The 23,127-nt window shown below is 43.4% G+C and overlaps 1 protein-coding gene across 3 annotated transcripts in view; it reads left to right on the top strand.

Moving 5' to 3' along the window:
• afg2a (AAA ATPase AFG2A) overlaps window positions 1–23,127 on the top strand; it is a 686,751-nt gene that overhangs the window by 52,521 nt on the left and 611,103 nt on the right. For all 3 annotated transcript variants that reach the window (XM_086009602.1, XM_086009595.1, XM_086009612.1), the window contains exon 9: window positions 5,136–5,391. In XM_086009602.1, coding sequence (XP_085865728.1) covers window positions 5,136–5,391 — 256 coding nt within the window. The remainder of the gene's footprint in view (window positions 1–5,135; window positions 5,392–23,127) is intronic.

The raw sequence follows: 23,127 nt of genomic DNA, 5'->3' as shown, positions 1-23,127 counted from the left end.
GAGGAGCTGGTAGGATTAGTCACAATTACCTTGCACTAATTAGCTATCCAAAGTATGCATGGGACCTAAAGTGTACTTTTCTGACTTTGCGCTTCTAATGGGAGGCTTACCCGCTGGAACCTGAGCATGCGCTGCACATGAATTTCTGACTCTAAAGTGCTGTTCGTTTTACATTACTCACTGGTACTAAAGCAAACACTGAGGTAGAATGTTCATTCTGCTGTATGCTATATTTCAAGGATTATCGTAATGACATTACAATTTATTCTTCTTTCTCTAAATATAAGCACCAGGAAACTGCGCCAGGACAAAGTGGCCATCATCTGTTCAATAACTCACAGCATTCAATATCACTCACTCCTATCCTTGCAAGCACCCCGCTCCCAAGATGCTGCCACTGACGCACAGTGCCCATTTACTACCCTGACTCCTGTCATAGGGGAGCACCTAGAAGAAACAATAGGTTACGGTTCAGAGCACTGAAGCCCAATTGTGTTTAGAGTGTGTTCTTGCTACGGTATTGGATAGTATATTAGCAGGTGAAAAGAATGGGGATCTTTAGCAGTTCAGTTAGTGCTTAAGGCAAATTAGGTGAAGGTGTATTTTGTCATGGCCTGGGGAAGGTGGACAGTTGATGCAGTGAATGGGGTAGTCAGGAGCAGTTCTAATTAATTGTACAATTCTAGCAGTTGACAAAAGGGTTTCATCAGTAGGAACTTCTGTCTCCTCCTGCTCATCTTGGTTACCTCCTTGTTGCCTATAGTTGTCATCCTCCTCCTCCTCCTCCAGGTGCTCCATAGTTATGTGTTGTTGGATTATGAAGTTGCAGATTATTGCAACAGATCACAGTGATCCTGGAGACTTTCGCTGGGTTACATGTAGCTAATGCTTTGCTACTTCAAGGTATCTGAACCCTGCTTCAAGATGCTGTAACGTATTCTACGATGGCTGCCTGCATCTCGCTGTATCTGTGCTCCGTAGCTGTTCAAGTTCTTAAGAGTCAGGGCTCGAGGGCTCTCCTAGGAAGCATTCTTGCACTGTTTCTTGTGAATCAAATAATGAGGCCACACTAGAATGCCTTAAAATAAAGACTGTTATGACTGCCTGGGAAGCAGGCATTGACCTGCATTATCCCACGGTGATGAGTTGAATGTTGTGGTTCATTAATGTGAAGCTATTGTGCACAACAGCCGTTATGGACACATGGGGGCCATCAATGATGCTCTGCACTTTGGGGAGTCCTACTATTTGGACAAATGTTGTGCCCTCTCGTGCTGTTGACAGTTGTCCATGGGAAATACAATGCCAGAGCAAACAACTGTATTGGTCACCTGCTTGATTCATCTTTGTACTGAGGATCGATTGACTGTTGCTGATGTCCCCTGTAGCCTGTCAGAACTAGCCTGGGTGTAAAAGTTAAGTGCTGTGGTGACCTTGACAGCTGTTGGCAGTATTGTGCCTGTGGGAGAGTTTGGCTGGAGGCTGTGTCCTGGCGTGGGCTCAACTCTGCCACAGCCTCTCTCACCAATCACAGTCTACAGGGACATAGTTCCTCAGAAAACTCCAGGTTACGTGTGCATCTGGGTATACATTGGGTTCTCAGCCTCAGGTAATGGTGGGTGCGGGCTGACTTCCTCAGGTGCACTCTCACCTGCCTGGCATCCCTCCTGTATTCCTCTTCTCTAAATAACATAAATGTTATACGCGTTCTCAAATTTAAATTGCAGCAGTTGAAAATGGCAGTGCCGAAACTCCTGACACAAATACTATGAAAATAACGTAGGGCCAAAAAATACTGCTCTACAGACTTCAGACAATCCAAGTGATAAAGGTCAGCTCCCCTTTAAATGTCAATTTCCTGTGTAGCAACCTTCAGCAATAAAGCATGAGAAATGAGCATGTGAATCATGAGAAATTGCATCTGTTTTTATTTGCATTTCATTATAATATTTTCATTAAATTCTCATCTGTTTTTGGTGAGAACGGCCTGCCCCCCCTTCTTTCCCCCCCCCCCCCCAAGTTCCACTGACTGGAAGTTGTTGAGTGGCACGTTCTGGGGTGGAGGTCCTGCCAACATGGGCCCGTCTTATCCCGTGGGCAGAGGTCTGCGATCTGGAAAAATCTGCACCCTTACCTGAGGGCTCCCGGGACACACACACTTCCGCTCCTGGGCCTCTCCAAACTTGAAGTGCGCTGTATCCCAGGGGCGCATGTAGTTCGCAGCGTGGGCCATGGGGAGCCAATCACAAAAGGGAATCTCCCTTCATACATTTGACAGGAAGACCTGTCAAATATATGAATGGAGATCAATGAAAAAACAGTAAAATTTTAAATACATTTTTTTTTTTTAAATCACATTTTTAAAATGACTTGAAATTACAATAAATTTAAACAAAAATTAAATTTTTTGAAAAAAATAATTAAAGTTTTTTACGGGGCTAAAAATAAACTTACTTTTTTTCAAAGTATTTTTAAATGATAAATCAGTGGAATTTTTTTAAAACTTTTTTTCAACTCTTATCCTGGTAAAAGCAGGCCTTTACACCTGCTTTTACCAGGCGCAAGAATTGTAAGGGTTTTCTGCGGGTGGAGGGTCTCCAAAAAGCAGAACTATCTGCCCGCAGAGGCCCTTCTCCCAGGCAGCCGGAGGATCTGTCAAGGCCATTCTTGACAGATCGAAAATGCCGGTTTTCAGCGCATGTGCAGTGCATGCCTGAAACCGGCATTTCCGATGTCCCTACGGGTGGGTACACAGCACATACACACCCGTAGGGATCGGAATATCTGGGCCATTATATTTGCTTGGACTTTGGTGACATAAGCTATCAGGAAATCGTCCAGTATATTTGTTTGGTTAAGTCTGGAATCTCCGCTCATGACTGTATGGTACCAAGGAAAGAAAGACCATTTGAGTTTTAAACATATCTGGCTTTTCCATGAAAATCATTTATAGTACTTTAATTTAGTAGATATCATAATAAAGTGAGGAAAATGTGAAACATTTTATTATGTTCTGAGATCTTGTATAAACCAAAGAGTATCATCATGATCATTTTCTCATTCTAGAGTTGCCTTCTTTAAATTTAGAAAATATTTTATTTTGGAAGACTTTGCATAATCCTTTTACTCTCATTACTCATTTTGTTATCTTCGTGTCTTTTTCACTGCGTAATATCTTAGAGATGATGGCCCATGTAATGTGATGTAATAATAACGGTGAGTCTATCGGCGCTCATCGTTATTATGAAGTAAATCGGACAGCAACTTCTGGTGTCCGCACATGCGCAGCAGCTAAATGCAGAAATCCAGAAGTTGCTGTCAGAGATACCCTGCTCCTCCACAGGGTGCGCTGTTGCAGTCGTCACTGATAGACTCAGCATTCAAATGACTGCAACGGTGTGAACTTGCTGTACTTGCCCACTAGTTCCGCACTAAAGACGGTTGGAAAAATTCAGGTTGGTGCATTCAGGAGTAAGTGAGTTTTTAACGGTGTGATAAGTGATAATTACTGCTGAACAACCGCTCTGCCCTGAAAAATTAATTTTACAAGTATGGCGTCTCATTCCCTCAGACGAAAATTAGTCTGGGAGATTTTTAAAAAAATTTAAAACTTTTTCTGTCTCTCTTATCTCTCTCCCTTAATTATATCTGCATTTCCCAATTTTTATTTCACTTTCTATACATCATTTAAATCTAATTTATACTTCCTGGTTTAGACTCTGCGTGCCTCAGTGAGGATTGTTCAATCTGATTGGTTGAAGAGCCTTGCTGTTTCTTGGCCTGCTCACACACGCCACAAATGCCCTGTAGAGGGTGCCGCGCTGGAACAGACACCCGATGACGGGTAGTCCGTGCTCTAAAGCCCGTTAAATCTTTGTGGGCAGCTGTCAGCGAGGTGAACGTTGAGCGCCGTTCTTTCGCCGCTAACTGCAAAATGCAGGCCGATATCACTCCAAAAGGAACACTGAACATAGGAGGGTTACCTGTAAAATATGCAGAATATGTGTGGTTGGGACATATTACAGAGAAGTGTATAGTCCGTAGTCCCAAGCTGGGATGGGACTGGCACTGGCACTGGTCAGGTGAGCATGTGGTGGGGGACGGATGGGGCGGTGTGTGTGTGCACGCAAATATGTATGAGAGAGAGTGACACACTCCCTTCTCACACATGTAAATCAAAATCTTACGAAGGTATATGTGTGATCCACCGCAATCCCTCTCCCAGCTGTGTCTTTAATAATGTAGTGTGAATTCTTTATTGAAATATGGGTGTTCAGATTATGATGTAATGTGTGTTATGAAAGTTTTCCTCACTAATGGTTTAATTTAACTATTTCCATTTTCCTCATTGTGGATGCAAATTATAAAATTGGTTTTGAAGTAATTTACAGGAAACTTTGGTTTATCCGGAGGTTGTATGTCCGGAAACCTTGATCTAACGGCAGAAATCAGCAGCCGTTTTGGTTAGGTTTTTTTTCTTCTAGCATTTTTTTTTAACAGTCAGGCTCTGGAAAGCGTCTCTGTAGCTTAGCAACAGCTTCAGAGATGCTTCCAAGGTACGGGCCGAGTGTTTACAAGCTGTTGCTAAGCAACAGTGTTTGTTGTCAGATACGGAGATGAAAACCTCCGTATCCTTCAACATTAGCGCTGGTCTATCCGGATGTTTTGATAGATTGGCAGCAGCTTGGTCCTGTCTGTGCCGGATATCGCGAAGTTTCCTATAATTCTAATTGATAATTAATAATTGATTTCTAAACTATTAGAATATGGCAGATTCACAGTTCCAGGCGGTTGCATCAATGTGATAACCCCCCATTACTATATATGTATGTATATATGTGTGTGTGTGTATATTATACATATATATAATATAGTAATGGGTGTTTAATCACACACAGGCAACCAAACCACTGGCTTTATACGTTGTGACTTTCTGTAACACGAAGTGGTTAGCTTCTAAAGTTTGAATTTTGAGGAACTTGCTCTTTTAAGTCTCGTGGGGGGCGGAGGGGTCTCGCGGGGGTCGGAGGGGTCTCGCGGGGGTCGGAGGGGTCTCGCGGAGGGGTCTGGCGGACTGGGGTGTAGTGAAGTACATATATAGATAAAGTGTGATTTTTGTTTTTCATTCTTTTTAGGAGGGGAGTCAAGGACAGCTCCTGGTCCTTGGTGCCACAAATCGTCCTCATGCCATCGATCCAGCGCTTCGGAGGCCTGGACGATTTGATAAAGAAATAGAGATTGGTATCCCGAATGCTGAAGACCGTGCAGATATCTTGAGGAAGTTCCTGAAGAATATTCCCACCTTGTTGACTGAGGTGGAGCTGGTACAGCTCGCAGATGGGGCTCATGGCTATGTTGGAGCAGATCTGGCAGCAGTCTGCAAGGAAGCAGGTAACTACATCGTGCTCTGCCGGTCTGGCTTCTTTTGTTGCACCATCTTGTGGTGAAAATGAGGTAGTACCGCCAAAATAATAAGTGAGCTACACTTTATTGCCGCTGTTTGAGGATTTAACCTGCTTAAGTAAAACAGAGCGAGCTGCATTCACTTTATCAAGTATATAAAAATAAATGCTGTGCATTGAAATGTTATTCATTGTATGTCACGATGCAAGTATGTCACGATGCATTACAGGGTAGATGCTGAGAGATTATTTCCCCTGACTGAAGTGTCTAGAACTAGGGGGCTTCGTCTCAGGATAAGGGGTCGGCCATTTAAGACCGAGATGAGGAGGAATTTCTTCACTGAGAGGGTTGTGAATCTTTGGAATTCTCTGCCCCAGAGGGCTGTGGAAGCTGAGTCTTTGAGTATATTCAAGGCTGAGATAGATTTTTGGACTCTAGGGGAATCAATGGATATAGAGATCAGGCGGGAAAGTGGAGTCGAGGTCGATGATCAGCCATGATCTTATTGAATGGCAGAGCAGACTCGAGGGGCCGTATGGCCTACTCCTGCTCTTAATTCTTATGTTCTTATAGGCAGTGAGAGCTCTTGTGTAATGTCCAACATGTTGGGCAACAGAGTGGTCGGATGTTGGTTTTTTCATGCATTTCTGCAAATCAAGAGCCCCTGATGTTAACTGCACTGATTCATGACAGCTGCAAACTTCCCCACAGAGAATGAGGGAGGGAAATCACAGGAATAATCACACTTGATTTGTTCTTGTGCCACTTTGAATGTCTGGCTATAGGTACCAAGTGTAACTTGAAGAAACGCCACTCTGTGCTCAGCTAGTTGAAAACTAACCAGTTATTCTCACAGGTAGATGTGAATTACACCTGTACATTATTTACAAAGTTGGTGTTACAATTGTGAAAGACAGAAGAAAGTGGAGTTTATTATGTGTGGGAGAAATTAATAGTCCAACTGTCCTCTGCTTAAAATCATAGTTCAGAAACAAGTGAATTTAACAACAAAATAATTTGTTAAAAAAAAATCTCAGTGGCAGTTCCCTGAGGTTAGAGCTGAGGAAAATCCATTTACACTGTTGGTCTGTGTGAATGAGCAAAATAATTTTAAGATGAAACTTTAAAGTTCAAATTCCTCAGGTGCCACATCAGTGGAGTACGGAGAGTTGAATTGACTTTGTTCCCTGCGGTATCCTTGTGGCTGACACAGATAAGCAGTTTAAATGGCTTTTCCTTAACTTTAACCTCAGGGTAGTGTCTCTGATGTAACCGGTGTCAATTTCCATTTCACCACACATTGAAGCTTCCCATTGAATATATAAGAATGCAAATTACGGCAGCTTAGGATTATGGACTTGTGTTAAAATTCTTCCCCCATTTTGTTTTAAAAATCCTCGACTGACTGCTGCATTTTACTATTTCTAGAAATATTGATTATGTGGATAGTAATTATATTTCTGCAGTTACTAATTGGCAGAAAATGTAATTTGTAGAATAAGCTGGAGGGATTGCTTTTAAGAAAACCTGTATTTTAATTTTTAGTAAGGACATCAATATCGTGTACTCAATATTCCACTTACAAAAAAAAAGTAAGAGAACCTGGTTTACTAAACAGGCAAAATAATTTTTTTTAGTGAAAATACCCATTCCTCCCCTTCCTCAATTTTCACCCCCTCCTCTCCTGAAGATAGTGGCTTTTCCTAGGATACGGTTCTGTGGTCGCCAACCACCATCCAGCGCCTTGCCCAGTAGCTATCGTTCACGTGTGAGCCTAGATGGTGAGTGTTGGCAGGCTATTTCACCATGGGATACTGCATGGCTGAGTCTGATTCTCCTCTCACCGATGCCCATGCATACCTGCACTTTCCAGCAAAAGTCACTGGACACCGCCCAGCAGCAGCAACTCTGGTTTGTTATTTTTTTTCTTCCCCTGCCTAGCCCGTGGGTGTGGATGCCAATTATTGCTACCACTGTCCCAGGTGAGATCCACTAACGTGGCAATCATAGGAACATGGGAACAGGAGTAGGCCATTTAGGCCATTCAATGAGATTGTGGCTGGTCGGTGACCTAACTCCATATTCCCGCCTTTGCCCCATTTCCCTTAACACCTTTGGTTAACAAAAAACTATCAATCTCAGATTTAAAATGAACAATTGATCTAGCATCAACCTCGGTTTGGCAGAAGAGAGTTCCAAACTTCTACCACTCTGTGTGTGCTGAAGTGTTTCCTAACTTCACTCCTGAAAGGCCTGATTCTAATTTTTAGGCTCGATCTTATAGTCCTAGACTCCCCAACCAGCGGAAATAGTTTGTTGCTTTGAAGGGCACAGTTCCATATTAAGCAGTATATTTGCCCAATGATTCATCAGGAGATGCTCTGCAGTGCCATTTCTGTTTAGTGTGTCATGCTCAAGATATTCCTGTGTGCTGTTCACCCTCCCCACCATGTTTTGGGAGAATTATAATTACATTCATAAAAGTTTTTTGAAAAATCTTCTCTGGAAAAAATGGTTGCGACAGAGCTTATACTCTGCATCCTTCCACTGGCATAATGATAACCAGTGTGACCATTATTAGTAGATTTGCTGACTGGCGCTAGCACCGATCGCATACAGGTGCTCAACATGCTGGTACTAAATCCTGCTGCATTTTTAATGTTTGCATTGTTTTAGCGAGTAACAAAGTAGAGGCACATTCAGTGTTGGGACAGTGTTGCCAATTGGTAAATCTACCCCATCTCTCAGGCATGATTTACAGTGGATTGTCTCACAAGATTGTACAAGCACAAGTCTTTTTAAAAAAAAATGTTTAAGTTATATTTATATTAACCACAAGTCAGCATTTCGACTATCAGCATTATAGGAAATGCTGTCAGCACAGTTTGGCAACTGGTGACCTAAACATTTTCACACGTTCACAACTTTGTTGCTCCTGCGTTATGTGATTGGGCAGTAGGTTGTGAAAGTGTGGTAACAAGCTGTTACCATGTTTGTGCTGTAAATGTGAATATGCCAGACACCCTGTTTGCTCAGCACTGCTGTACACAAGGATAATGGAGTGGTGTCAAATGAGCTATCTGTGGCTTCTAACACCAGCACTGTTGACGAAAACCAAACTTATCTACAGTGATATGACCTTTTAACTGGTCTATAATTAAAAGAAGATGACACTCGTTTTTTTGACAGTGGTTGATGTGTAAACCATCATGTTGCAGGCAGTGTATTTCAGAGATGGAAAGACCTACTGTCAACATCAGTAAACGTTCAGACCTATTCTCCCATTACACATAGTCAGCAAAAGCTCTTCATTATTTAGAACCAAGAATGCTTTTAGTTATTTTTTTCCTTCTGCATAATTTGTTTGATTCATAGACTAATTCGGTAGTTATGATGGTAGGCTGTGCGCTTAGCCGTGATCTTTTATCCCTCATCTGGTGCATTGTTAGGAGCACAATAAGGTCTGTGATGAGATAGACTGGACTATCCATTCTTACCACCCATAACAGGGGATGCCTCAATTAGTGGGCATACTGAGAGCTGAACAATCTTGCCTCCTCCCCCCCCCCCCCCCCCCCCCTCCCTCCCAATAGGAAGATGAGAATCAGGACTTTTGGTCACTAACACGTGACTCCTTATTTTTCTTCATTTAAAATGCATTTTTTCCACCTCAAAAATGTTCCCATTCAAGTAATGTAAAAACAAAATATTTTCTGGTGGTGATTAAGAATTTGCCCCAGAGTTGTGAGGTGAGTACTAAAGAGAGTCAAAAGGAACTCATTAGAAAAAGAAAATTTATGGAGATGGGGTGGTGCATTAGGTTAGCCATTGGCCTTTCGCCTCTCCAACCTAGATTTCAATCCAGCCCAGACTGATGGGATGAAAGTCACCTTTGTTTGCTGTCTTGTGTAAAATGCATTTGGACAGTCTTATTTCTGTTCCTAAATAACAACAGAAAATGCTGGAAAAACTCAGCAGGCCAGGCAACATCCGTGGAGAGAAATTAGAGTGACGTTTCGGGCCTAACCCTTTTTCAAAGTTCCTAGTGATATGGGCACATAGCACCAAACTGCTGCTAATTTATCACTAATTGGCAATCTCACTGAGGTCACATGATGACTGATGTGGGAATTGGAAAAAATCACACTGGTGCCGTAGGCGATGCACTCCTGATGGCTGGGGCATAGGTACATTTTTGGAATAGACTATGTCTGATGGGGCTATACCTGATCTGGGAGTGCTTAATACTGACAAATTAAGATGAGAGTTGTGATCTAAATTTTCATAATCATGAAGATACTTGATGCGACTAATGCAGAGAGGTTGTCTAGAGAATCTAGAAAACCTAATTTTTTCATAATGACAACTGTTATATTGTGGGGTAGACTGCCATCTACTGGAATGATCATGGACATGGTTAAGGCACGCAAGAGAATTGGACCAAATCTCCATTTAAGCTGTAGATTACGGACTAGTAAAGACACGGAGGAATAGATTTCACTGTTTGTTTTCAGCTGGACAAGCTAAATGGCCTTTTCCGCATATCTATCTTCATGTGTTTATCGTAATAACACTGTCATGTTAATGGCAGTGATGTGCTGCAATTTTGAAGCTTTCTTGAGTCCCAGCATTGTAATTGGACAGTATAGCAACAGATTTAAGGTACAGTGAAACCCTGTTGGATGTAAATGGATCAGGGTAGTGTATGTATATAAGAAGGCTTGTGTATATAACATAGAAACATAGAAGATAGGAGTAGGCCATTCGGCCCCTCGAGCCTGCTCCGCCATTCAATGAGATCATGGCTGATCATCCAAATTCAGTACCCGGTCCCTGCCTTCTCCCCATATCCCTTGATCCCTTTAGCCTGCCTTAAGAAATATATCCAACTCCTTCTTGAATATATTTAATGAATTGGCCTCTACTGCCTTCTGTGGTAGAGAATTCCACAGGTTCACCACTCTCTGGGTGAAGAAATGCCTCCTCATCTCAGTCCTAAATGGCTTACCCCTTATCCTTAGACTGTGACCCCTGGTTCTGGACTCCCCGACCATCGGGAACATCCTTCCTGCATCTAGTCTGTCTAGTCCTGTTTGAAAATTTATACGTTTCAATGAGATCCCCTCTCATTCTTCTAAACTCCAGCGAGTATAAGCCCAATTGACCCAATCTCTCCTCGTACGTCATTCCTGCCATCCCAGGTATCAGCCTGGTGAATCTTCGCTGCACTCCCTCCATGACAAGAACATCCTTCCTCAGATAAGGCGACCAAAACTGCACACAATACTCAAGATGTGGTCTCACCAAGGCCCTGTACAACTGCAGCAAGACATCCTTGTTCCTGTACTCAAACCCTTTCGCCCCGAAGGCCAACATACCATTTGCCGCCTTAACCGCCTGCTGCACCTGCATGCTTACCTTCAGCGACTGGTGCACAAGGACACCCCGGTCTCGTTGCACTTCCCCTTCTCCCAATCTATTGCCATTCAGATAATAATCTGCCTTCCTGTTTTTGACACCAAAGTGGATAACCTCGCATTTATCCACAGAAATGGGTATAAGAGTATTAACAGAAACAGAGTCCTGTCATGACCGTGTGCTTAAATGAAAATTGCAAGAATAAACTGAAATGCAAAAAAAACTGGAAATACACAGCAGGTCGCTCAGTATCTGTAAAAAGAGAAAGGCCAGTTTTAATGGAGGGGTTCTACCTGAAATGATAACCTATGCTGGTTGACATGCTACGCAGTTCTAGCATTTTCTGACGAAGGGTCATCGACCTGAAACGTTAACTTTGTTTCTCTCTCCACAGATGCTGCCTGACTTGCTGAGTATTTCCAGCATTTTCTGTTTTTATTTCAAATTTCCAGCATCCGCAGTATTTTGCTTTCGTTCTAGCATTTTCTGGTTTGATTTCAGATTTACAGTATATGTATTTTTAACCATCAAGTTTGGAGACTGAACCTTGCTTGAATTGTCTGGAATTTTAACTTGGAAAGATCTGCTGGAATACTTGTTATCATAATCAGAAAACATGGAATCAAATTGATGCCTCAGCATATTATGGACAAACCTTGTGGGCTGACAAATTAGGCGTAAGCTTTGCAGAGGATTTCCTGAATGTGGAGCGAGCGACTGTGAAGATGGATCGAGTGCTGTACATGTTAACCTTTGAACTACAGCTTTATTTCTATGACAGTATTCTAAACCGAGAAAGATTGCAATAATAATGCATTTTTATTAAGGGTACTGCACATTCAAAAGGTTATGCCGTCGTCTCGGTTTCTACAATTTATTAGACAGTATTGAACATCAGTTAGCAGTAGAAAATCTAAATTTTTGTGTCTGCAGCTTCATGGTCCTTTTCTGATTGGCAGCGTGTAGGCTTATGTCTTGAGTTTCTGATTGGTTCAGTGGTTGTTGTTACTGTTGGAACAATCAGATAACAGGAGGAAAATTTAAGTTCCCTTTAACCACCAAACCAGTGATCCAGCTTCAATGTTCACAGCCAACCCAGGAACACACAATCGAAGCGGTAATGGAAAGTTGACCGTTCTCTCAAGTGGGTTGAAATACAAAGGTGATGAAATTATGCTTCAGTTGTACAGAGCCTTGGTCAGACCACATCTGGAGTACTGCGTTTAGCACCGCACCTCAGGAAAGATACATTGGTCTTGGAGTGTAGATTTGCCACAATTATACCAGGGCTTAAAAGGGTTAAATTATATGGACAGGTTGCTTAAAGTTGGCTTGTATTCCCTTGAGTTTCGAAGTGAGGGGTGATCTAATTGAGGTGCTTAAAATGGGAAAGGAATTCGATAGGTTAAATACAGAGAAACTATTTCCTCAGTTTGGGGTATCCAGAACAAGAGGGCATAATCCTAACATTGGAGCTAGGCCATTTAGGAGCGAAATCAGGAAGCACTTTTTTGCACAAAGGGTAGTAGAAAGCTAGAAGTCTCCCTCCCAAAAGGCAGTAGATGCTGCATCAATTGAAATTTTCAAGACTGAGATCAAGCAGGTTTTTGTTGGGTAAGGCTATCGAGGGATATGGAGAAAAGGTGGGTAAATGGAGTTGAGGTAAAGATCAGCCACGATCTAATTGAATGATGGAACAGGCATGAGGAGCTAATGGCCTACTCCTGTTCCTATATTATTTAGCTTGTCAGCTGACTTGCTGTCTTTTGCTTCTGTCTCTCTACTTTTCCAAACACATTTATCATCAGCTTCAGCTGTACCCTAGCATTGTCTGTGGGTCTCCACAATGTTGCCCTGGAGTTGGGTGTTAGGAACCCAGGCATCGAGTACAATCACAATCCTATTGATTTTTTTCCTCCCCTCTGCTGTATGGGAAGTACCTTAGCCCTTGTTCGTTGTCTCCCCATGATCGCATAGCATTTGGCCATTTGTAGGATCTCTCGGTTGAATAAGAGTATAAAAAAAGAGAGAAATGCAGCGTTTTAGAAACAATAGCAAGGAATCTAGTTAATAACATGACTGATGGTCCAAATTTGTAGATGTAAGCCATCAAATATTATGCAGAATGTTGTAACTGCAGCCCTATTGGAACCACGGTGATGCCATCGACAGAATGTAATCGGTCAGAGTTGAATAATGTAGATGGTTAATTAATATCCTGTAGCTTTGGCATGATTACTTTTAGCGGTAAGGAACACATTTCAGAGTTTAATATTCTGGAGGTTTTCTCTAACCATTCACTTCTCCCGGGTGACTAGTATCTATAAGACTCTGAATGGTGTGTTGGACGGAGTGGACCATATCTGCTTTTCTGGTTAGTATTTTATGTGGTTCTGACTATTGTGTAGTTCGTCCTTTTTAACTCTCTGGGGAATACTGATGGGAGCGGTAGCACAGTGGTAATGTTATTGCACTAGTAATCCAGAGGCCTGGACTAGTAATCAGGAGACAAGAGTTCAAATCCCACCACGACAGCTGGGGAATTCAAATTCAATTAAATAAATCTGGAATAAAAAGCTAGTATCAGTAATGGTGACTGTGAAAATATCGGATTGTTGTTAAAAACCCATCTGGTTCACTAATGTCCTTACCCAGTCTGGCCTATATTTGACTCCAGACCCACAGCAACGTGGTTGACTCTTAACTGCTTTCTGAAATGGCCTAGCAAGCCATTCTCGAGGGCAATTTAGGATGGGCAATAAATGCTGGGTTTGCCAGAGGCGACAAACAGCTGTGGCTCAGTTGGTAGCACTCTCGCCTGTGAGTCAGAAGATTGTGGGTTCAAGTTCCACTCCAGAGACTTGAGCACAAAAATCTAGACTGAAACTCCAATGAGGGAATGCTGCACTGTCGGAGGTACCATCTTCTGGATGAGACGTTAAGTTGAGACTCCGTCTGTGCTCCCAGCTGGATTGAGTGTGTGGTGCCACTTCAAGCTAAACCATAGCTACGGAACAGGATAGAGGGGCTGAATGACCTACTCCAGTTCCTATATTTGTTCCTGTGTATATATTGGGAATCTTGTGTCAGTAATTGAGGTTATGTTGTAGCAGAACTCTGGAACAATGGCTTCTTAAAGTGGGGCTTTATGATAACTAATGTAAACTTGTTAAGTCCGTGAATGATTTAGACACGGACTAGCAGGAGTGAAAACAAACAGATGTTTACTGGTGGAAGTCCATAACGAATCTAAACAACAGAGGCTCTCTAGTGCCTTTTTATACAGGGGTGGTCACTGCCGGTACTGCAGTCTGAGTCCAGTTATTCTCTTAAAAGGTACATACACAACAATTCCTCCCCTTTTAGATAAACAGTACATAACATTCATTTAACAACTAATGATAACGAATTACAATCACAATTACTGTTGCTAGATACATTGGTTAAGTTTAAGCAATTATAAGTTCAGTCTTTGAGGAGGCTTCCTAATTCTGTCTGGATAACGCCTCTTTGGAGTATCAGGTTCTTCTGGCAATGTTGGGTCGGAATCAATGTCGTTGTTTGGTTCATCTGCTTCCAATATTACCGGTTCTGCGGTAGCTGCAATTGGAACGTCGATTTCATTACCAGGTGTATCAGATCGTGGTGTGGAGTTGACGTTTTCCAGTGACTCTAGAATCTGGTCAGCATGGTGTCTTACAATGCTCTCCCCAACGTCCATGGTATACATGAGAGGTCCTTGTCGTGTACAAATCGTTCCTGGCTGCCATTTCTCAGTGCGGTAGTCCCGGGCCAAAACTGGTTGACCTATCTTAAAACTCCTGGTCGGCCTTTCATTCATATTCTGAAACTGCCTGTTCTCCACATCTCTTCGGACGTTTGGCTTAACCAAATCCAAGCGGCATCGTAGTCTTCGATTGAAGAACATCATGGCTGGAGTTTGGTTGGTAACCGCATGTGTCGCACATTCCGGTAGGCAAACAAGAAGTTGTCCACCTTGTGTTGTAGGGGTATATCTTCATTACACATTGCCTTGATAGCCTTCTTGAATGTTTGGACAAACCTCTCGGCCAATCCATTAGTGGCTGGATGATATGGGGCAGATGTGTAATGCTTAACACCATTGTTCTTTAAGAACCTCCGGAACGCTTCAGACACAAACTGTGGTCCATTGTCAGAGCAAATCTGTTCAGGCAGCCCATTCCTGGCGAATATTGTTCGTAAAACTGTGATAGTTTTTTCCGTGGTGGTTGAGGACATTTTTATTACCTCTGGCCACTTTGAATGTGCATCCACCGCAATTAAAAACATCGAGTCCATGAAGGGACCAGCAAAATCAATGTGCACCCTTTGCCATGGAGATGAGGGCCACCCCCATGGATGCAGAGGAGCTTGTGGTGGGGCGTTTTGGACCTTCTGGCATCCTGCACAGCTCTTGGTCATCTCTTCGATTTCTCTATCGATTCCCGGCCACCACACAAACGCTCTGGCTAAGCTCTTCATTTTTACCCCACCCAGATGACCCTCATGAAGCTCATTGAGCACTCTATCCGTCAACTTAGGTGGAATTACTACTCTGGATCCACACATCAAGGTTCCTCTGCACACTGACAGCTGTTCTTTTCTTGACGAAAATGCTGGCAGCAGTGGTTCGCCATGTGCTGGCCATCCCTTCACCGTTAAATCATAGACCCGTGATAGTGTCGGGTCATTCCGTGTTTCCTTTTCTATGTTTGCATTCGTCACAGGGAGACATTCGACTATGGTCGAGTGGAATAACTCCATTGGATCCACTGCAAGGTCTTCTTCTTCCACCGTTGGCAACGGTAGACGTGACAATCCATCAGCATTTCCATGCTGTTTAGTTCCCCTGTACTCGATGTCATATTGGTGTGCCCCTAGGAAAAGGGACCATCTCTGCAGCCGTTGTGCTGTCATTATCGGTACACCCTTCTGAGGGTTGAAAATGGAGACAAGAGGTTGATGATCGGTTAGTAGAGTAAATTTTTGACCATGCAGATAGTGATTGAACTTCTTCACCCCCCACACTAGGCTGAGGGCCTCTCTGTCAATCTGGGCGTAGTTACGCTCGACAGAAGTTAACGAGCGTGACGCAAAAGCTATCGGCCTCTCCAAACCATCAAGGAATTTGTGACAGTACCGCCCCAATGCCGTAGGGAGACGCATCACACGCCAGCCTGATTGGCAGTGCTGGGTTGTAGTGAGCCAATACTTCGTTCGAAGTGATTAAGTCCTTACTCTTCTGAAAAGCACGTTTACAATCATCGCTCCATTTCCATGCTACCCCCGTTCGTAGCAGGGCGTTCAGTGGATGCAGAATTGTCGACCAATTCGGCAAAAACTTATGATAGTAATTCACCAACCCGAGGAATGACCTCAGTTGCGACACATTTTCAGGCGCTGGGGCCTTAACAACCGCTTCAATTTTGTCAGGGGACTTATGTAACCCCTCTTCATCAATCACGTGGCCACAATACGATATCTGTTTCTTAAATTCGCACTTGGGGCGGTTGGCTCGCAGCCCATGTTCCCATAGTCTAGTGAGCACCTGTTCTAGGTTGTTAAGGTGTTCACTGTCATCTTCACCTGTCACAAGGATGTCGTCCAAGTAACACTGAGTCCCCGGAATCCCTTGCAGGACTTGTTCCATCGCTCTTTGCCATATCGCCGGAGCCGATGCTACTCCGAATACCAATCGATGATACTGGTAAAGACCTTTGTGAGTGTTTATCGTGAGATACTTCCTAGAGGACTCTTCAACCTCCATCTGCAAATATGCTTGTGCTAGGTCAATTTTTGTAAAACGCTTCCCTCCAGACAGTGCGGCGAAGATGTCTTCTATCCTTGGAAGAGGATATTGTACTGTGTGAAGGACAGGGTTCACCGTCACCTTGAAATCCCCACAGATGCGAATCTTCCTTGGCTCTCCGGACTTATTGCTTAACGTTTTCTTCATGACAGGAACGATGGGTGTCGCTCACTCGCTCCAGTCGACCTTAGACAACACGGCCGCCTTCTCCAGATTCTCCAGCTCTGCCTCGACAGCTGGACGAATTGCATATGGTACCGGTCTCGCTTTGAAAAACTTGGGAACTGCATTCTCTTCTATTTTTAACGAGGCGGTTACGCCTTTAAGCGTGCCCAGTTCTTGTTGAAATACCTCTTTGGCGTTAGCTAAGATTGTTGACAATCGTCCAGGAGTGATGTCTTCATCTTTTTTACCGTCCACCGTCATTGCATGTATGGAATGCCAATCTAAGTTTATCTTCCTGATCCATTCCCGTCCCAATAACGGTGGTCCACCATTTGGCAGTATGTAGAGATACAATTTCCGTATTTTCTTGCCATTGTATTCGACAGGCACCCTTATTTTTCCTCTGGGGTATACTTTTTGCCCCGTATACGTAGTCAAGACGATGGATGTCTCTCTCAAGGGTATGTGTGAAAATAGCCGCTCATAGTCTCGTCGATTCATGACGGTTAGCGCTGATCCTGTATCCAATTCCATTTTAACTTGGGACCCTGCTATCGTGAGGGTGACCCAAATGGTTCGGTGATCCTCTTGCGATTACATTGTGAAGTTTGAGACAGCTTAATCTCCTGTTCTCGGATTCACTCGCTCATCTGGTCTTCGGAACTACTGTCCGTCATCTTTTGTACTTTCTTGTATGGTTCCTTAGTAGCCTTTTTGTTGTCGCTGGTCTTCTTCCCAGACCTACAAACTCGTGCAATGTGTCCAATCTTCCCGCATTGTCTGCATATTTTGTCTTTGGACCAGCAGTCCTTCTGGTCATGGTTAGTTCTGCCGCAGCGATAACATTTTGCAAATCCCCGTGTCATTTCGTGGGTGCCGTATTCCTGTGGTTTTTGTTGAATTTCTGCAGCTCCCCTGGCTGCTGCTTCATACGATACTGCCACGTTGAAAGCTTTATCTAGCGTCAGCTCTTTTTCTGCGAGTAACTTCTTCTGTGTTCCTTCACTCAGGAGTCCACAGACAAATTTGTCCCGTAGGGTATCTGCCAGTCCTGCTCCGAACTGGCAGTGCTTTGATAGCTTGCGTAGTTCCGTAAGATACTCAGCATTGCTCTCATCTTTGTGCTGAGTTCTCCTGTGGAATTTAAATCTTTCTGCTATCAACAGCGGTGCAGGGTTTAAGTGCTCCTGTAGAACAGCAACAATTTCATTAAAACTCTTCGCCTTCGGTTTGGCTGGAGTAATCAGATCCCGCAGTAGGCCGTACGTTCTAGCGCCCATTACGTTTAGCAATATTGATGCCTTTTTCCCCTCCGCTATTTCATTTGCCTCGAAATATACCTCGACTCTTTCCACATACGTGGTCCAGTCCTCTAATGTATTATCAAAAGCAGTGATACAGCCAGTCTTCGGCATCTTGCAAATCTAAAATGGCGCCTCCCGCGCTTTGCCTTCTTCTCCGATTTAACAAAATGGCGCCTCCCGCGCTGTGTCTTCTTCCCCGCTGTTGTTAGCGCTGCTTTCCACGGTTTCCTGCGCGTTAAATATTAATTCGTTTTCTTTTATTATCTTCCCGTCGTGGAGCGGACCATCTGGGACACTTCTCTCCCTCTTCTGAGGTCCGAACGCTGCCCAGCTTTGAAACACCGGCCGCGCCCTGTGTGCTCCACCCTCTCTCTCTCTCTCTCTCCTTGCTTCCCGACTCGCTGCCCGACCCCGTTGAAAGGCCACCCGATCGAGCTTCAGCCCGCCGCAGCCCAGGAAGGATCAGAGCACTACCTGCCACCAGCCCGATTAGCTGGGAAACCACGGACCGAGGAACCCCGCCTGGCTCTGGAAAGTCGCTCCTGCAAAGCCTTGAACCCGATGATTGACGGTCGACGCCCGTTTCTCGAGTTTCAATGGCCTTTTTTTTTCTGGCTCCGACCTTCAACAACGTCGTCGGAGCTGCTGCTGAGTTGCAGGTAAGTTCGTTTCTTTACTCGTCGCCAGTGTTAAGTCCGTGAATGATTTAGACACGGACTAGCAGGAGTGAAAACAAACAGATGTTTACTGGTGGAAGTCCATAACGAATCTAAACAACAGAGGCTCTCTAGCGCCTTTTTATACAGGGGTGGTCACTGCCGGTACTGCAGTCTGAGACCAGTTATTCTCTTAAAGGTACATACACAACAAAACTAATATAAATAGACTTTGGAAACTTCATGGCTAGAATAATCGCCGGTGAAGGTTGAATTAAAAAATGATATGCAAGTTGTATGTTAGTTTTTAGGCTAGTGTGTCCAACACATCTTTAATTCAAACCCTGTGCATCTTTATTTTGCAAAATGTACTTGTTCTTTGAAATTCCTGAAAAGTCACCACGGTCAATTCAGCATGAATTTGACTAAATAGGTTAGGAAGACATTTTTTTTTAAAAAAAACAGTGATTATATTCCTCGATTAATTGCTAAAAATTACAGTCAAATTATTTGCAGGTTCTAACATAAACACATTCAGCTTGCAGGAATATTAATCTCCAGAAATGATGGGTATGGGACTCGAGCATCTTTTTGTGGCAAATATAAAGTTCAACAAATGAAGAAGTGCCTTGTGCAATTTCCAAAACTCCGTGCATGCCAGGAAACAATTTCCCTTACCAAAATTGATTTTTGTACTATTGGTGGCAAGCTGCTTGTGTTTCCAATCGAACACAAATGGGCTTATTTTAATTAATGTTGCAGGAAAATAAAGTGCTTGATTCTGTAATCAGATTGATTTTCCTTGTCCAAGCCTGCACCAGATGTTTCCTTGCATTAATTCAGAAGAAGTCCCCCGCTTATCCGGCAGTGGTTTCGGAAGAGCATTGATGTGTAGCCTGAGGGAGAAAACAGGACTGGGCCTGGAACAGTTTGACCTTGTGCTGGACTGGAGAATTAACTTTTTTTGGAGGCTCAGTCAGACCTTGAAAAAATAAACAGGATAGGAACACGTCTGATGGCAAATAGCTTCCTCTGCTTTGTGTACGTTAACCCTTCCACATCCAGGGTGGGAGTCTGTCTGAGAAAATGACAAAACTGGGGACTGCAGAGGTCATGTTCTCATTTATGATATTTAACATGCTGGAATTCCGCTGTTCACAAATGTTCTGCAGGGCACTGAGTGGAGAGCTGTGAGCTGTGTAGGGAATTCAGTACTCAAAGGGTTAAGCATCACTGCTGGCTGCAGTATTCACTGGGGAGTATTTGGAAAGACTAGCAGAGATAATGACAAGAGGAAACAGGAAGATACTTTCTTCAATTTCCACTTTGTGGTTTTTTTGTATTATTTTATTTTAAATGTTTTTCTTTTTTTTTCCACTGAACTGATGACTGCCTCAAATAATCACAGACAGATCTCCCTGTATGAGATGGGGTTTGTTTGTGCAAATTTTGACCTTTTGTCCCTGCTGTGGATCAGAGGACAGCATTTTACATTGACTAACATCACAGGATTACAGTTTTCTTTCTCTCTTGTCATTTTTGCCCCTTCTTTATCTCCTCACCAGACACTGTTGAATATTTGCTGAGGTATTACCATTTCTACATGTGCTGGTTGCCCTTTGGTGCCTTGCCAACATGGCAATTATTCATGTACGAGCCTCGACAATGTGTTGGAAAGCTATTTAACTAAAGGGTTATCACATCCATGTATGACTCTGCCCTTCCCTGATATCCACACTTGGATAGTGATCAGGAATAGAAACCCTGTCTGCTATTTTACCCCTCCCGAATCTGCAATGTTGTAGTGTTCCTAAAGCTTGTTACAAAATTATGCATTTTTGTCTAGAATTTGACGACGTTGGCTTTAATTCAGTCACAGCACGTAAGTGGGTAAAAACCAACTTCATAACCAGAAATCATATCCCAGCTTAACTTGATACAATAGTTTTTACTTTTAGATTTTACTTGGTTTGTCTATGCCTGGTGTCCAAGGAACGGGTCATGGTTGTTCAATTTAAATGCAAATATGTATGGAATTTGTTCAAATATGTGTTTGGCAGTTTTTTTATTACCAAGCAATTATTGAACTCGGGACACACTCCATTGTGTCGTGTCGCACTATCACCGTGCTAAGTGGGATAGATTAAAAACAGATCTAGCAGCTCAAAACTAGGCATCCAGGAGGTGCTGTGGGCCATCAGCAGCAGCAGAATTGTATACCACCACAATCTGTAACCTCATGGCCCATCATATCCCTAGTTCCTCCATCACCATCAAACCAGATGACCCATCTGATTCAACGATGAGTGTAGTGGAGCATGTCAGGAAATGAGGTGCCAACCTGGTGAAGCTACAACACAGGACTACATGCATACTAAACAACAGAAGCAGCATGCTATAGACAGATCTAAGTGATTCCCAAAACTACGGATCAGGTCAAAGCTTTGCAGCACTGCCACATCCTGTTGTGAATTGTGGTGGACAATTAAGCAACTAACTGGAGGAGGAGGCTCCATGAACATCCCCATCCTCAATGATGGTGGAGCCCACCACGTGAGTGCAAAAACCAAGGCTGAAGTGTTCACAACCATCTTCAGCCAGAAGTGCTGAGTGGATGATCCATCTTGGCCTCCTCCTGAAGTATCCTCTGTCACAGATACCAGTCTTTAGCCAGTTTGATTCACTCCACATGACATCAAGAAATGGCTGAATGCACTGGACACATCAAAGGTTATGGGCCCCGACAATATTCCGGCTGTAGTGCTGAAGACCTGTGCTCCAGAATTTGCAATTCACAATTCCTCACATAATGAAGCAGTCCATGCCCACATGCAGCAAGACCTGGACAACATCCAGCCTTGGGCTGATAACTGGCAAGTAACATTCAGTCCACGCAAGTGCCAGGAAATGACCATCTCCAATAAGAGAGAGCATAACCACCAGTCACATTCAATGACATTACTATCACCCACCATCAATATCCTGGGGCTCACCATTGACCAGAAACTGAACTGGTCCAGGCACCTAAACATCGTGGCTACTAGAACAGGTCAGAGGTTGGGTATTCTGCGGTGAGTGGCTCACCTGACTCCCCAAAGCCGCTTTACCACTTACAAGGCACAAGTTAGGAGTATGATGGAATACTCCACACTTGCCTGGATGAGTGCAGCTCCAACAACACTCGAAGCTCGATACTATCCAGGACAAAGCAGTCCACTTGATTGGCACCCATTCACTGGCTTAGACATCCACTCCCTCCACCATCAGTGTACTGTGGCTACAGTGTGTACTATCTACAGGATGCACTGCAGCAACTCCCAAACCTGCAACTTCCACCACTTGGAGTGACTAGGTGAATGGGAACACCAAGTCCCACACCATACTGACTTGGACATACATCGCCGTTTCTTCATTGTCGCTGGGTCAAAAACCTAGAACTCTCTACCTGACAGTATTGCGGGAGTACCTTCACCACACGAACTGTAGTGGCTTAAGAAGAAGACTCACCACCACCTTCTCAAGGCCAACTAGGGATGGGCAATAAATGCCGGCCTTGCGACTGATGCGCACATCCCGAGAATGAAATTTAAAAAAAAATCTGATCTGCGTCGTCCTGTTTACATTTTTTTAAGGTATTTATCAACTTGCCTTATTCAAATTAGAGACAGAAGGGAAAAAGGTAACCAATTTGTAAGAATATTGTGTATATCAAAGTTTATTGCAACAGTCACATCCACTCTCCTCCATCTGTTCTCTTTCCTTTTTTTCACTCTCTGATACTGTAGCTACTGGTCACTCATTCAGCAGAACAAAAAAAAAAATTTTCTTTCATTATTTCCTCTCTTATTTTACTTTTACATGACCCTGATGTGTGCTGAGTTGCATGACAACATGTTTAAACTACACCGCAGTTGCAGTGAGCATAATTATTGCTACCTTTTCTGACTTGGCTGAGTGGGCCAGAAACATGACATGACATGCCTTTCCACAGAGTTTTTTTTTGCTGTGCAAGTTGTCTTGTGTGCTGCATCATGGTACCTGAAGAGTGATGAAGTGCCATATCATCATATCTCTCTGGCCTTTGAAAGTCCAGCCTCTTGGATAATATCCATCTCTGACGTAGGCTGGACTTACAAGGAGTCACCCTAGTAGGTAGCCATCATGCCTAAGTTACTAGAGCCTTGTCACAATCAGTCTTCACTGTGACGTATAATACTTCTGATATGGTCAGCCACGAGGCTTCTGGAAGGAGGGCTAGTGTTGATTTAGTTAATTATTGAGTGCCCAATATTTACAGAGCTTGCTATGGATTAGGTATCAACATGGTTGACTAATTCCTGTGATAGTCTTT

This window comes from Somniosus microcephalus, chromosome 2 (genome assembly GCF_052327205.1).
Source record: "Somniosus microcephalus isolate GS21.2 chromosome 2, FLI_Smic_1.0, whole genome shotgun sequence".
Lineage (NCBI taxonomy): Eukaryota > Metazoa > Chordata > Chondrichthyes > Squaliformes > Somniosidae > Somniosus > Somniosus microcephalus.
This window is presented reverse-complemented; position numbering and strand designations above follow the sequence as displayed.